Below are 16,917 nucleotides of genomic sequence, written 5' to 3' on the forward strand. Positions count from 1 at the left end.
AAGTGCATGTGTGGTGAACTGCTGGATATGGTCTTTTGTTACAAAGGTAGGATTGGGGACTGAAAGTTATTGTGTGGTGTATCTTTTTGTTTCCCTGTCTATGCAGGTGCGGAAGCAAGGAGGAGGGTGTTATTTTGATCTACGCTCTACAGGGGTGGAAGGTTTGGTGCCTTTATTTCCACCCCCTTTTCTGGTTCATCGGTTTACTCATTTGTACCATCTAGTGAGTGACCGGTGAGTCGGGGAAGTGGTTGGGACACGCCTCGTTCCTGCAGTGTGTGGATTGGGCAGGAGCCTAACAAAGTGGCCACAGGCTGCTTGCACTGGTGGTGCAATCCTTAACTGTTCAGTCATGGAAGGAAGCCTGCTCTGCGAATGGCCGTGCTGTATATTTTGTTTGGAGAGGCTGCTTCCCTGTGCACCTGCTGTGCAAGGAGAGGACCATTGCATCTCGTCTGCCTGCTTTGTACACTCCCTATCAAAGCAGGTTCCCCTTTCTGGATCTGATGCTGCTCTCCCACCTGTATCGGGGGACGCTGGGAAGACCCCCGGCAGTATTCCCGGTGCCCAGGCCTCCCGGATGTCAGCACTAGAGGTAAGACACTGGACACTGATGGGCTGTTACGTGCATTACTCCTCGAGCAGCGTAGGCATCTTTATTTATCCCCTCGGGACCGAGCCGGGCCCTAGGATGTAGTATGCAACAATTTAATACAGTGGCCGGAAGACTCAGTACACCACCTAGGATGGTTCACTGCTCTTTCAGGACCCCACCCTGGATATCATGTTTTACCCACCCCAAACCGAGCGGTTCATGCCAGGTCTAGTGATGGTCCTTCTGGGCCCTGCTCTGATCCTTTCCACAGGGCCCTGTGACCTGCTTACCCTGACGCCATGCACCACTCCTCCACCCTGGACCCAGAGTCCCCCCTCCTCTTGGACCCTCTGCTGCTCTCCCAGACTCTGGGCTCTGCCATCCTCTTTCACCCAGACCATGCACTTCACCTCCACCCTGGACCCAGAGCACGCCCTTCCTCTTGGACCCTCTTCTGCTCTCCCAGACTCTGGACCCTGCCTTTTCCCTTCCCCCGGGACCATGCAGTTCTCCTCCACCCTGCACCCAGAGCTCTTCCTTCTTCTTGGACCCTCTTCTGCTGTCCCAGGCTCTGGGCCGTGCAGTGCTTAATTTGTAAAGGAGTAAGTGCTGGAGCCCAAAGTTCTGTTCAGAAGCCCACTGCCTGCACATCTCAGTGTCAGTGTGCTGTATATCAAAGCCGGGAAGGCTTGATTCCATCTCAAGTCTCTTTCATCCACCACCAGGCATGGCCTGCCCATTTATCTCACACTTGCAAGTTCTTTCCCATCCTTACTTTCTCCATTGACACTGTTTTCTTGTCTCTCTCTTCCTCCTTCTTTCGCATTTTGGGGCAGATTTACAAGAAACTGACGCATCTGCAGAGATGCATCAGTTTTCCTGAGTCAGCCTGCAATACCCTTGCATCACCATGGATGTGCCGTATTTACAGTACGACACATCATGGCACAAGGATTGACAGGTGCGTCGGAAATTCGGATGCATCTGTTGGCCCAAAAGTCACGCATTTCAGGAGTCATGCCACAAGCACGATGCAACTCCAGCAATGCATGTTGAGGCCTATACTTATTGTACTATGTCACTCTTTACGCCTGCTTCATGCAGGCATCATTTTTTGACACAGATGCGTCCTAGAAGTGGTGCAGTGAAATATTGTAGATTTCACTGCGTTACTGTTACTAAGCTTTCCTGCATAGGAACACCCACCCTGCATACATTATACCTGATGCAGGTATAATGTAATGCAGGGCTTTACAACGTGACACATCTCCCTAGATGCGTCACATTGTAAATTGGCCGCATTGTTTACGTGGCGGCTGCAACACAAAAGTGACGCAACGGCGGCACAAAAGTGTTGCAAGGGGCTTGTAAAATTGCCTCTTTTTTTTTTCTCTGTCTTGCTCTGGTCGAAGTCTGATGAGTTAAAATAAGTTATCCCAAAAATGCATGAAATGCAATTAAATAAAGCACTGGAGCTGCTTCTCCCTTGAACACTGTGCAGCTTTACCCTGAGCCCTACACTTGCACCCTTGGGTTCTGCACTGTTTGACCATGAGTTGATCCTCACCTTCTACCCTGTACGATGCCCACTGGACTTCTCTCTTGGGCCCTGTGCTGGTGCTTTGACTCTGCTCTACCCCACCCCCCAGTAGTCCCTGCTCCCCTTCCCTTTGAGCTCTACACTACTCTCACATTCCACCTTCCTCCTCATCCATCATGCCAATTGTTTGAGTTTTGTGTAGGGAATGTGTATTCGACAAGTCTCAAATACAGGTAGACTCTTGCCCTGCCCATGATGGGCAGGTGAAGGACCAGGAGTTGAAAATATTCAATTAAATGCAGTAAAGCCCTCCTCTTTGTCTTAGTGGCTACCTTTGTAACCACCAAGATAAGAGGTATTAAGGGCAGTGGCAGACAGTGCTTAATTTGTAATACAATATGTGCCAAGGCCCTCGCCAGTAGGACACTGCAGCTCTAACCTCTGCAATGCGCATGACGGCTCCCGGCCTTCATGAGTCACGGTGGGCGTGTGCTCATGACCAGGCATGCTATTGGAATATCCAGCACTGCAGCGGAATTCGCGCTGCAGTGAAGAGGTTAACCTCCCAATACCTTGCCAGAGCTGCCAACAACAATACCTATCAACTCCCAACCATAACACTCCTACAAGTGTGATTATTCTAATCCAGGCCCCAAAAGCTATAAGAATGGCTTGGGTGTCAGGAATTTATCGTGTTTAATGTATATTGAATTTACACAGACAGCACCGCCATGTGGCAGATTGTCATAGTGCCAGTGTTCACAATGAAGTGCTGATGCCAAGCACTGGAAACCACTGGCTCAAATTAAGCACTGGTGGTACAGGCAGAGGTAGCACTGATAACCTCAGGATGCACCAAAGTGATGTGTGAGCCAGCCACCTTCCTCTTAGTAAAACGCATAGCACAAGCATGACCAACTCTATACTTATTCTAAGAGAGCTGCAGCCACTCAGCAGGAGGCTTCTTCTAAAGAGATTGGAGGTCGTGTGAGAGGAGGTGGCTGCCCTCTGAAAACTAATTTCTGGCCAGAACTTGAATACTAAGGAAATAGTTCTTCAAAATGCTAATAAAAAGAATGTCAATTATACGGGACATTACAAAAAATATTTTATCTTTTAAATTTCTAATAAAAGTGGGCATCCTTTTGAGATGTGTTAAAGTTATTATTACCACATGTGAAGACTCGTGTGGATCACAATCATTGGCCTACTAGTGTTTTGGGGACTTTATTGCTTTTCCTAGATTTAGGCTCTTGTATAGGTTCCCCGTGTGCTGGTTTGCGCTGACAGTGAATGTGGTCTGTTCTCGTAAGATACCTTTAAGATAACTTTCCTTGCCATGTCGAAAAAACTAAACGGGCCGTGAAGGTCATGTTTTTAAAGTGAAAATTCACATGGGGAGTACTTTGGGACCTGTGGTTAGCACTCGTAGTTTTCACAAGGGTGCATGAGAAACACAGCACAACTTGTCCTATCTTAAGGGCACCGACATTAGCAGTGCTTAATTTGTAAAAATAAAAATAAAAGGAGTGCCAGGGCCCTCGTCAGGAGGCCACTGCAGTTTGCACCGCACATTGCCACTGTACTTACACAACTGCTAACCATTACACTGCTTCAAGTGTGACAATTCAGACTGTTCTAGGCCACCAACGCTTCAAGAATGGCTTGGGTGCCAGGTAGTTATTTTAATGTATCTTGAATTAACAAACACCTGTTTTCTGCTCATCTTTAAATTACACAAACAGCCCCACCATGTGGCAAATGTCATAAGTGCAGTTCCGGCAATTAACTGCCGGAGCAGGTAATTAAGTGCTGGTGCTGAGCAGCAGAAACCACCAGCTCAAATTAAGCACTGCACATTAGCAACCTCCAAGGATGAATGTCCAATTCACCCCTTCTGGAATCTGGACAAGTGACCCCCGTATTGCAGAAGGATCTCTAGTGTATATGACCTATTGAGATATTGGATCACGGAGCCATCTTGATTTGCAGGGTTACTAGATCTTCAAGAAAGTGACTCCCACTACAAGGCTCCTCCTATATTGTCACCTTCTTTTCCTCCTCCCTACATTTAGATAAATGTAGTTATCTTAAACATCTGGTGCAGATCCTTCCCTCGAGGACCGACTTTGGAGAACCCTGTCCTATCCTGCCACCCTCGGTTCCATGTCTCTTGCTTCCTACCTTCTTTTCCTCCTCCCTACATTTAGATAAATGTAGTTATCTTAAACATCTGGTGTAGATCCTTCCCTCGAGGACCGGCTTTGGAGAACCCTGTCCTATCCTGCCACCCTCGGTTCCATGTCTCTTGCTTCCCCCATGCACTCTCATGTGACCTCAGCTGGTGGCACACAGGTCTAAGAAAGGACACAGCAGCATAGACGCACTTCTTTGTAGTTCCGTTCACTCATCAACGATATAGGGGTGCGTTTAAGGGTGCAATCCCTCACTCTGCCTTCAAGGGAAATACATAAATACTTTTCTGACCTGGCCAGCAGGCACAGCTGTAGTTCTTGACTCCTTCCAGGCAGATGGCGTTGTTCAGGCAGGGGTCAGAGGCACATTCCGGTATATCAAGCTCACAGTGGTCTCCAGTGAAGCCGGTGTCACCGCAGTCACACTCGTATCTGAAATACACCAACAACACTTAATAGCAAATGCACCCGCCACAGGAAAGACTGATCTTTGACAGACTGATCTATGGCAGACTGATCTATGACAGACTGATCTATGACAGACTGATCTATGACTGATCTACGGCAGACTGATCTTTGACAGACTGATCTATGGCAGACTGATCTATGACAGACTGATCTATGACTGACTGATCTATGGCAGAATGATCCATGACTGATTGATCTGTGGCAAGCTGATCTATGACGTATCTATGGCAGACTAATCTAAGACAAACTGATCTATGACAGACTGATCTATGACTGATCTACGGCAGACTGATCTATGACTGACTGATCTATGGCAGAATGATCCATGACTGATCTATGAATGATCTACGGCAAACGGATCTATGACAGACTGATCTATGACAGACTGATCTATGGCAGAATGATCCATGACTGATCTATGGCAGACTGATCTATGACTGATTGATCTGTGGCAAACTGATCTATGACGTATCTATGGCAGACTAATCTAAGACAAACTGATCTATGACAGACTGATCTATGACTGATCTATAGCAGACTGATCTATAACTGACTGATCTATGGCAGACTGATCTATGACAGACTGATCTAAGACAGACTGATCTATGACTGACTGATCTATGGCAGACTGAACCATGACTGATCTATGACAGACTGTTATTTGACAGATCTATGGCAGACTGATCTATGACTGATTGATCTGTGGAAAACTGATCTATGACAGACTGATCTATAGCAGACTGATCTATAACTGACTGATCTATGGCAGACTGATCTATGACAGACTTATCTATGGAAAACTGATCTATCACTGATCTATGGCAGACTGATCTATGACAGACTGATCTATGACAGACTGATCTATGACTGATCTACGGCAGACTGATCTTTGACAGACTGATCTATGACAGACTGATCTATGACAGACTGATCTATGACTGACTGATCTATGGCAGAATGATCCATGACTGATTGATCTGTGGCAAGCTGATCTATGACGTATCTATGGCAGACTAATCTAAGACAAACTGATCTATGACAGACTGATCTATGACTGATCTACGGCAGACTGATCTATGACTGACTGATCTATGGCAGAATGATCCATGACTGATCTATGAATGATCTACGGCAAACGGATCTATGACAGACTGATCTATGACAGACTGATCTATGGCAGAATGATCCATGACTGATCTATGGCAGACTGATCTATGACTGATTGATCTGTGGCAAACTGATCTATGACGTATCTATGGCAGACTAATCTAAGACAAACTGATCTATGACAGACTGATCTATGACTGATCTATAGCAGACTGATCTATAACTGACTGATCTATGGCAGACTGATCTATGACAGACTGATCTAAGACAGACTGATCTATGACTGACTGATCTATGGCAGACTGAACCATGACTGATCTATGACAGACTGTTATTTGACAGATCTATGGCAGACTGATCTATGACTGATTGATCTGTGGAAAACTGATCTATGACAGACTGATCTATAGCAGACTGATCTATAACTGACTGATCTATGGCAGACTGATCTATGACAGACTTATCTATGGAAAACTGATCTATCACTGATCTATGGCAGACTAATCTAAGACAAACTGATCTATGACAGACTGATCTATGACTGATCTATAGCAGACCTATCTGTAACTGACTGATCTGTGGCAGATTGATCTATGACAGACTGATCTATGGCAGACTGATCTCTGACTGACTGATCTATTGAAGACTGAGTTATGTCTCATATATGGCTGACTGATCTAAGACAGACTGATCTATGATAGACTAATCTGTGTCCTGGCCAAACCCTAGGCGGTCCTCGTAGCTCGTTAACTTGGCAAGACTTTGTTCCTGATTGTGAGGTCAGCAAACAGGTTACTCCGTCACATAATGACTGTCATCCCAGCCACCGCATTACAAGTGGCAGCCGATATAATGCACTTGAAATAATGCAGATGAGATATTCGTGAAGTTTGTGAAAGAGTAACTCTCTGTCAGACTCTTATTCAGACCCTTTGAGTGTCTAGAGTTATCTACGCAGAACACAAATGTGCATATTCGATAAGGCGTCAATATGTTTTTATACAAAACGTGTAAATGGATTTCTCAAAAAGGAATTAATCCATGAATAAATGTACATGAAATAAGTAATTAGAGACAATCTTTGTGCATTTCTTTCAACATGTTTAAAATGTTTACATATGCTAGCGCATATTGTGCATACTTCTGATAAAAGTGAGGCAAATATCAACAGGTATATTCACATTTTGATTTAAAAGTTTCCCATTCACAATAGATGTTGCATCATAAATCAAGATATGCTAATATTGATTACGTGCACCTCAATCAGAAGCGGGAATGCCCACGTTATCAGCAGTACTTAATTTGTAAAATATGAAGTGCCAGGGCTCTGACCAGGAGGCTAGTGCAGCTTGCACCACCCATCGCCCTTGTCATCGCTGCCAGAACAACTATTAACCGTCTCTCTTGCATGTTAATGCAACAGTTCAGATTATTTCAGGTTCCCAAACCTAAAGGAATGGCAGGGGAGGCAGGTATTAGCAATTTTAATGTATTTTGTAGTGCTAAACTACAGTTGTTCTTCTCATCTTTAAATTAGGTGAGCAGCGCCACTATGTGGTGGACTATTCTAAGTATGGTGTTGACAATTAAGTGGCGGTTCTCAGCACCAGAAAGCACCGAATCAAATTAAGCACTGGTTATCATGAGTTTATACAGGAAAGACAGTTTCTTCATCTCAGGTACTAACTCCTCTTTGAGAAAAAAGTCGCCAATGACCAGATAACATTAATTGTGTCTGTGTGTTTCAACAAATTTTCCTTAGTTTTAAATGTGCAGTGTAGCATGGCATAGGTCATTGTAGAGGTACAGGGGAGAGGTACTGGGATTAGATGAAGGAGAGATACTAGGGTAGAGGTACTTGTACAGGCACAGGGAGAGGTACTGGGATTAGATGGAGGAGAGGTACTATGGTATAGGTACTTGTACAGGCACAGGGGAGAGGTATTGGGATTAGATGGAGGTGGGGTACTATGGTATAGATACCCCGTAGAAGGTGCAGGAGAGAGATATTGATATTAGATGGAGGAGAGGTACCATGGGGGAGGGAGGGCTACATTACTAGTGTATAGTTAGGGTACAGGGAGCAGTAGAAGTAGAAGTATTAGGTTGAAGGCAGCGGTCGAAGCACTAACACAGGTGCAGAGACAGAATATTGTGTACAAAATATTGAGTTGCACAAATATCGAGTCATTAATATCGTGGGCCAGAAATATCGACAGAAAGAATATCGTGTTAAAGAATATCAATTTAAGGTAAGCAATATTGATTTTAAAAATATCAAAGTGTTTATTATCGTTTGCAAAAATATCGTTGTTAAAAATATCGTTTTTATTATTCTGTATTTTAGTATATATTTTATATGTATGTTGTGTATCTTTTATATAAGAATTGTTTGTATTTTTAATATACGTGTTACATTTTTAGTAGTTATAAAAAAATATTTGAATTATGCACTTTTAGTTCCGTAGCAGGTTGTGGGTTTATAGGAGAATAAGGTGGGAAGTAATTTAATTATATTAAATATATACATTTTTATTTATTTGAATTTTACGTTTTTAGTTCAGTAGGAGGGTCTGGGTTTATAGGGAAATAGGTGGGAAGTAATTGAATTATATTAAATGTATTGATTCTTTTTTACTTATTAATATTTGTTTAATTGAGATGTTATAGTGTAAAATGTGTAAAGTAATTAATTATTATTAAATTATTAATTGGTTGTTAATTAATTTTAATTATTTAATTGGTTACTAATTTTGGTAATTGTGTAATTAATTTAAGGTGTGTGTTGTGGTGTTTACGGGTGTAAAGGGTGGGAAGTCATTTACTTTTAATTTATGAATTAATAGTTTGTTGGTAATTAATTTTAATTAATGAATTTTAATTAATTTGTGTAATTGTGAAATTAATTTCAGCTGTCTGTTGTGGTGTTTATAGGAGTAACGGGTGGGAAGAAATGTGTGTTTAATTAATTAATATATAGTTGTTAATTAAAGGTAATTATTTGTTACTTATTTTGGGTAATTGTTTTTTTGTGTGTGTTGTTTTTACTTTTAAAGGGGTAGAGAGCAGGTGTTAAATACATTTTAATTATGTAATTATTAGTTGGTAATAGTAATAGTTTTTAATTTTAATATACGTTATAATTGTGTTTTTTTATTTAATAGTTTAATTTAGGTGTGTGTTGTGGATATTATAGTGTTAAAGTTTGTGTAGTCAATTCATGTTTATTAGTTTTTTAATAATAATATTTTTTAATTGATTATTAATTATGTTAATTATGTAAATCATTTTAATTAAACAAGTTTAAGTGTTTTGCTATCGGCGTGGTGCTATAGGGTAGAAATTAAAATAAATACCTTTATGTTTTAATTAATTTTTTTGTTTGTAAATATCTTGTAGTTTAAAATAATTATTTTTATGTAAATGTATTTATTATTTTACTTTATACAATATTGTTGGTATTTGTTACATGTAATTAATATTATAATATGTGTTATTTTTATATGTTTAATATATATATATATATATATATATATATATATATATATATATATATATATATATACATATATATATATATATACATATATATATATATATATATATGTGTGTATTTAAATATTGTTTATTTCTTTTTATTCTTTTATTTAATTTTAATATATATATTTTTTAAGTATTTAAGTGTAAATAGTAAAAAAAAATCTACGCTATCCAACACTTTCTTTACTCTTGCATTCACTGGAGTGGGAATATAAATTGTTACCCCTCTGCTACCCAACGTTTTCCCTACTGCTGCACTCACTGGAGTGGGAAAAGTAATTTTTACCTCTCCACTATCCAACACTTTCCTTACTGTTGCACTCACTGGAGCGGGATTACATTTTTTTACCCCTCTGCTATCTAACACTTATCCTACTGTTGCATTCCGTGGAGTAGAAATACTAATTTTAACCCTCCGCTATCCAACTGTTTCCCTACTGTTGCAGTCTTTGGAGTGGGAATAGTAATTTTTGCCCCTCCGCTATCCAACACTTTCCCTACTGTTGCACTCACTGGAGTGGGAATAGTAATTTGTACCTTTCTGCTATCCAACACTTATCCTACTATTGCACTCACTTGAGTGGTAATAGTAATTTTTAATCAAAGGGGAAAAAAGGGCGCACTACGTATTTTATGACTGTCTTTAAAGTTGTGTGGTTCAAGGATCTTGTCCGCGCTATATAAAACTTTCTAAATAAATAATAAATAAATAAGTGTAAATTACTATTTATGTGGTTGCACCCCCATGTGTTTGGGGTATGTCCCCCGGGTTCCTTTAAATCCTCGTATGTAGAGGTTCAATAAGTTCATAACAAATTTTGATTGTTAGACTTCACGTTTTATTTCTCATTTCTCACTGGTCATTTCATTCATGAACCAATGTTTTCGTTTTCATTATTGTACTAAACATTTCATCTCTCCCAATGCATTTCGGCACATCACATGCCTTCTTCCAGGGGATATTTCTAAAAATCAAAAAAACGAAATAACGCAACATTTACCATTTGTTTCGTAGGTCTATACACAATACATGCAAAAGTGAACGCTGTTTGACCCTAGAGCTTCCCCTGTTACTTCATAGGTCGTGCCTTGCTGTCTAAACTCAAAATAACCAACAATATACAGAGTATTTGGAGGGTCCGAGGGGAAATAGTTTATAGACAGAGAAGGTACCTAGTCCCCCAACTTGTATAGCGAAAAAACACAGGAGGTACTCTAAGTCTGGGTGAGAAAAGTGGACCCAAATGGTGTCCAAAGATGCATGCAGATCACACAGTTGATCTTAATAGAAGACACTATTATGTCAGAGAGATGAAATAGAGAAGATACAGAGTCTTTGAGACTAGAAAACAGTACCCATCAGCCCACTCAAAAGCGGAGTATCGTCATCTGGGTAGTGGGAGAGAAGGTGTCCTTTAGGCTTATCCTCAGCCGAAGTCTAAGGTTGCCTGATCATGGACCCTTAGGTCGAAACATCCAACCCACAGAAGACAGGGTGTGAGCAGACAGGGCAAAAGAAAAGTTGCAGTGCAGAAAAATAAAGGAAAAGTGCTCCTAGTGGTTAAAAATGCCTAGTTTGATGACATAAGGAAACTTTATTGGATTTGACCATCAAATTGGCATCATTAAAAGCAGTATGCTGATAGCATGGAAGAAATTGCTATCTATCATGCGTGTTACTTGGTCGACATGTTTCAGCCTTTAACGGCTTTCTTCAGGACCTATGATAAGCTACCGCAACACATACTTATCGTGAATAGCGACCAATGTCCCATGGATTCAAAGGATAAAGGTGTATCTTCTCCTGTATAAACAGTATAGGAAACAAAAATTAAGACATCATGTTAAGATATATACATAATGTAATACACATATCATGATTATGTTGTTAGAGGGTATTCGAATCAGCACTCACCCTAAATGTAGGGAGAGAAAACCTCACCTCGCCTGGCAACTGCTCAGGTAAGAAGGAGGCCACGCACTAGAAAGAAGTGCATGAAAAAGAAATTAGTTATCAAAAAACTTATGATAACACGCGTTCCAGACAGCAACACCACAAAGGCAGATAAATAGGACCAGATCTTTAAGAGAGACTGGCAAAATCCCTCTCTAAACAAATAGAGTTGCAAAAGGCCATTAGAAACCATAAAGGTTTCTTGAAAATGACCGTGGCTTAGATCAGCGTGTTGGCGCTAAACAGATGCGAGGAGAAGCACTCAGCTAGCTGTGGCCCTGAGAAATTCAAAGCGCGAGTGGAGAGCTCCAAACAACCTACCTCTCCGTCGTTGCCTCGGGTCCGAAGACTGAGCCGAGGGGGAGGTAACGAACTCACGTAGTGTGAGTGTTTTTAGAGAAAAGCGGCGGACCTGAGAGAAGCCTCTCTTCAAGTGCCCCGCTATTGGTTAGATGGCGTGAGCCAATTATTTAGGTGTCGGCAAAGTAGGCAGGAAGCGCGCACTGTGTGACGCCTTCGAATGGTGTGTATGCTATTGGCTGCAAATCAAAACAGAAACGCCAGCGTGTATCTCCGGGATGTGCTTCCGGGAGGCGGACCTGCACGGAGACGGTACATGGAAGAAGACCATTGGTTGAAAGGATCAGCCAATGGCTGTGTCTTAATAAGTAAACACACCGTATAATGTGGTCTGAACTCATACGAGTACAAACGCGGAGGCGCATTTGCACCCCAGTCAAACACGGTAATTAATGTCAACTACAGCGGAAGAATGTACAATCGTGTATAGAGACAGGGGGTATCGTCCCATATACGGGGCAGAGTTTTGTACAATTAGTCATGATGTACATTGCCTTACGTGGTGTACCCACACGTGAGCTGTCAATAGGCAAGAACCCACTTAAAACTGATCATACATTAAGAAGTGTTGCCCCTAAAGGGTGAAGTAGGTTTATTAGAATCATTTGGGGTCATAAATAACTCTCAGAGTCATTCAGATGCGTCCAGAGGGAGACATAACTGACATTCCATTGTTCCTCCTCAGGAAAGAGCAAAGGTGGGTTTTCAAACTGCGCACTGACAGCGAAGGTCTAAATGATGATATCCCTTGGATGCAACTATGAGCATTCAATAGGTGGGCGGGACTGATATCCTGTCATGCCCATTTTTTGGTAGATTCACTTTCATCCTCCCTTTGAGCTAGACTGAATTTAGGCTCCTGTTCTACCTTTTTGAACTGTCCACGACGGTGTGGCCCTTCAGCTGCTATTTTATTCTTGTGGCGACCCTCTGCACCATCTCATACAACACACACAGCTATATCATGTTTGAATAGGCACATTTCCGCTACCCACAGGTACACTGCTCTTTTCAGATATGGGTAAACACTACATCTGACACGCAGCTGTATAGACATCCGCTGCACCGACATATTTGAACCACCTCCATCCTTCGAGGTTGCTCACACAGTGATTTTTCCTTGCTGGGTTAACTAGCTTCTTGATACCTCCCCATGCTCCATCACGGTTACGCTTTTTTGTCTTTAACTGCTGTAGACATGAAGGTGTGAAGCCTCTGGCTGACACTTTCCGATGTAAATGCTCCGCGCATGATCCCAGTATGACGTCCGCCCTCTGGACGCATCTGAATGACTCTGAGAGTTATTTATGACCCCAAATGATTCTAATAAACCTACTTCACCCTTTAGGGGCAACACTTCTTAATGTATGATCAGTTTTAAGTGGGTTCTTGCCTATTGACAGCTCACGTGTGGGTACACCACGTAAGGCAATGTACATCATGACTAATTGTACAAAACTCTGCCCCGTATATGGGACGATACCCCCTGTCTCTATACACGATTGTACATTCTTCCGCTGTAGTTGACATTAATTACCGTGTTTGACGGGGGTGCAAATGCGCCTCCGCGTTTGTACTCGTATGAGTTCAGACCACATTATACGGTGTGTTTACTTATTAAGACACAGCCATTGGCTGATCCTTTCAACCAATGGTCTTCTTCCATGTACCGTCTCCGTGCAGGTCCACCTCCCGGAAGCACATCCCGGAGATACACGCTGGCGTTTCTGTTTTGATTTGCAGCCAATAGCATACACACCATTCGAAGGCGTCACACAGTGCGCGTTTCCTGCCTACTTTGCCGACACCTAAATAATTGGCTCACACCATCTAACCAATAGCGGGGCACTTGAAGAGAGGCTTCTCTCAGGTCCGCCTCTTTTCTCTAAAAACACTCACACTACGTGAGTTCGTTACCTCCCCCTCGGCTCAGTCTTCGGACCCGAGGCAACGACGGAGAGGTAGGTTGTTTGGAGCTCTCCACTCGCGCTTTGAATTTCTCAGGGCCACAGCTAGCTGAGTGCTTCTCCTCGCATCTGTTTAGCGCCAACACGCTGATCTAAGCCACGGTCATTTTCAAGAAACCTTTATGGTTTCTAATGGCCTTTTGCAACTCTATTTGTTTAGAGAGGGATTTTGCCAGTCTCTCTTAAAGATCTGGTCCTATTTATCTGCCTTTGTGGTGTTGCTGTCTGGAACGCGTGTTATCATAAGTTTTTTGATAACTAATTTCTTTTTCATGCACTTCTTTCTAGTGCGTGGCCTCCTTCTTACCTGAGCAGTTGCCAGGCGAGGTGAGGTTTTCTCTCCCTACATTTAGGGTGAGTGCTGATTCGAATACCCTCTAACAACATAATCATGATATGTGTATTACATTATGTATATATCTTAACATGATGTCTTAATTTTTGTTTCCTATACTGTTTATACAGGAGAAGATACACCTTTATCCTTTGAATCCATGGGACATTGGTCGCTATTCACGATAAGTATGTGTTGCGGTAGCTTATCATAGGTCCTGAAGAAAGCCGTTAAAGGCTGAAACATGTCGACCAAGTAACACGCATGATAGATAGCAATTTCTTCCATGCTATCAGCATACTGCTTTTAATGATGCCAATTTGATGGTCAAATCCAATAAAGTTTCCTTATGTCATCAAACTAGGCATTTTTAACCACTAGGAGCACTTTTCCTTTATTTTTCTGCACTGCAACTTTTCTTTTGCCCTGTCTGCTCACACCCTGTCTTCTGTGGGTTGGATGTTTCGACCTAAGGGTCCATGATCAGGCAACCTTAGACTTCGGCTGAGGATAAGCCTAAAGGACACCTTCTCTCCCACTACCCAGATGACGATACTCCGCTTTTGAGTGGGCTGATGGGTACTGTTTTCTAGTCTCAAAGACTCTGTATCTTCTCTATTTCATCTCTCTGACATGATAGTGTCTTCTATTAAGATCAACTGTGTGATCTGCATGCATCTTTGGACACCATTTGGGTCCACTTTTCTCACCCAGACTTAGAGTACCTCCTGTGTTTTAAACTCAAAATAAGTCATAACAAAATAATCAGAAAACAATCTTGCATTCGTAACAGAGAATTCTCGTGTCGAGTGTCCGTGTAGGTGTGTTTGAACTAAATCTTCAAACGTGATATGCGTCAGTTAAACAAAAAACGGTAATTACATGAATTCGCTGTGAGAGTTCTATGAACTAACTGCCAAAGTTTAAACCCTGATATTCCTTGAATAATGTTAGAGCTACGCTATATTAAGCTCGAGAATGCGGGCTTACCGTGAAATGTTTGTGTCTCCCACGACCGTTCTCCTGACCCGGGTCAGGAGAACGGTCGCGGGAGACACAAACATTTCACGGTAAGTCCGCAGGGCCAGGATTGCAGGAGCCATGTGTCCTAACTTGTCTTGGTATTGCAAACGATACATTTTGCAAAATCTTTAGTGCTTGTGATTGTAAAATAGGTACTTCTTAAGTACTAAATCCATTTTAGGAGTCTGTAAACTTTTACTCCCAAAATGTATTTGCAAGTGGCTACCAATTTGTAACTTGGAAGGAGCGTATTGTGGGCATCCATTCCTGGTCACAAAACATTGAAAAAATACCATCTCCCATGTTGGGGTGGTAGCTTATTCATAAAAGGAAAGGGGTTCCCATTTGGACCTGTTTGAAAGGAGTTCTCATTTGGGGTAAACATTTCAGGGGGAGTAGGCAAACCAGAGACATGGTGGTCTGCTGACCCTTGCGGGCCACCAACCCTGTTATTGTGCCTATCAGATAGAGTCACAATTTGTGACATACCTACCTAGTACATCTGGCCCCATAGTTATAACTGTATAAAGCACATAACCAGGCAAGGTGTTTGAAAAAGAAACATTGCATTATATCTAGTGGTGAGCGGAACTCCCAGAATCACTGGTGGAATTCTGTACAGTTACATAGAAACTCAGCGAGATTCCACGGAGTTCCTGCAATGGCGGAGAAAATGCCGTGCTGCAGGAGCGCTGGTTGAATCTTCTGCACTGACAAAATCAGCACGAATGGCTACATGCGGTGCACAAGAGCACCCAGCCATTCGAGTTGATTTTGCTGCCGCTCGAGTAGAAAATCTATTAAAAAAGCAGCGCTCTGGCCACAGCCACAGCCACTCGTGACCGCCCAAGTTAGAAAATCGCACCGGAAGTCTTCCTAGCAACTGGAAATTGCACTAGGGGATCCAAATCACGCTCGCACAGTAGGGAAAGTGTTGGATAGCGGAGGGGTAAAAATTACCATTCCCACTCCTGTGAGTGCAACAGTAGGGAAAGTACTGGATAGTCGACTGGTAAAAATTACTATTCCCACTCCACTCAGAGCAACAGTAGGGAAAGTGTTGGATAGCGAAGGGTAAAAATTACTATTTATGTGGTTGCACCCCCATGTGTTTGGGGTATGTCCCCCGGGCTCCTTTAAATCCTCGTATGTAGAGGTTCAATAAGTTCATAACAAATTTTGATTGTTAGACTGCACGTTTTATTTCTCATTTCTCACTGGTCATTTCATTCATAAACCAATGTTTTCGTTTTCATTATTGTACTAAACATTTCATCTCTCCCAATGCATTTCGGCACATCACATGCCTTCTTCCAGGGGATATTTCTAAAAATCAAAAAAACGAAATAACGCAACATTTACCATTTGTTTCGTAGGTCTAAACACATTACATGCAAAAGTGAACGCTGTTTGACCCTAGAGCTTCCCCTGTTACTTCATAGGTCGTGCCTTGCTGTCTAAACTCAAAATAAGTCATAACAAAATAATCAGAAAACAATCTTGCATTCGTAACAGAGAATTCTCGTGTCGAGTGTCCGTGTAGGTGTGTTTGAACTAAATCTTCAAACGTGATATGCGTCAGTTAAACAAAAAACGGTAATTACATGAATTCGCTGTGAGAGTTCTATGAACTAACTGCCAAAGTTTAAACCCTGATATTCCTTGAATAATGTTAGAGCTACGCTATATTAAGCTCGAGAATGCGGGCTTACCGTAAAATACTAAGCACTTCCTCGTGTTGAACACGTTCAACTGCCCAAATATAAAAGTTTTCACATGTGCGTATGCTGCAAAGCTGTGAATTCCCAGCTTTCCAGGGGTGACCGTTGGATTT

The 16,917-nt window shown here is 42.0% G+C and overlaps 1 protein-coding gene across 1 annotated transcript in view; it reads right to left on the reverse strand.

The window, feature by feature from the left end:
* LOC147710270 (protein crumbs homolog 2-like) overlaps positions 1 to 16,917 on the reverse strand; it is a 356,125-nt gene that overhangs the window by 179,378 nt on the left and 159,830 nt on the right. The window contains exon 4 of the mRNA XM_086920950.1: positions 4,623 to 4,762. Within this exon, the coding sequence (XP_086777076.1) occupies positions 4,623 to 4,762 (140 nt within the window). The remainder of the gene's footprint in view (positions 1 to 4,622; positions 4,763 to 16,917) is intronic.

This window comes from Lissotriton vulgaris, chromosome 5 (genome assembly GCF_964263255.1).
Source record: "Lissotriton vulgaris chromosome 5, aLisVul1.2, whole genome shotgun sequence".
Classification (NCBI taxonomy): Eukaryota; Metazoa; Chordata; class Amphibia; order Caudata; family Salamandridae; genus Lissotriton; species Lissotriton vulgaris.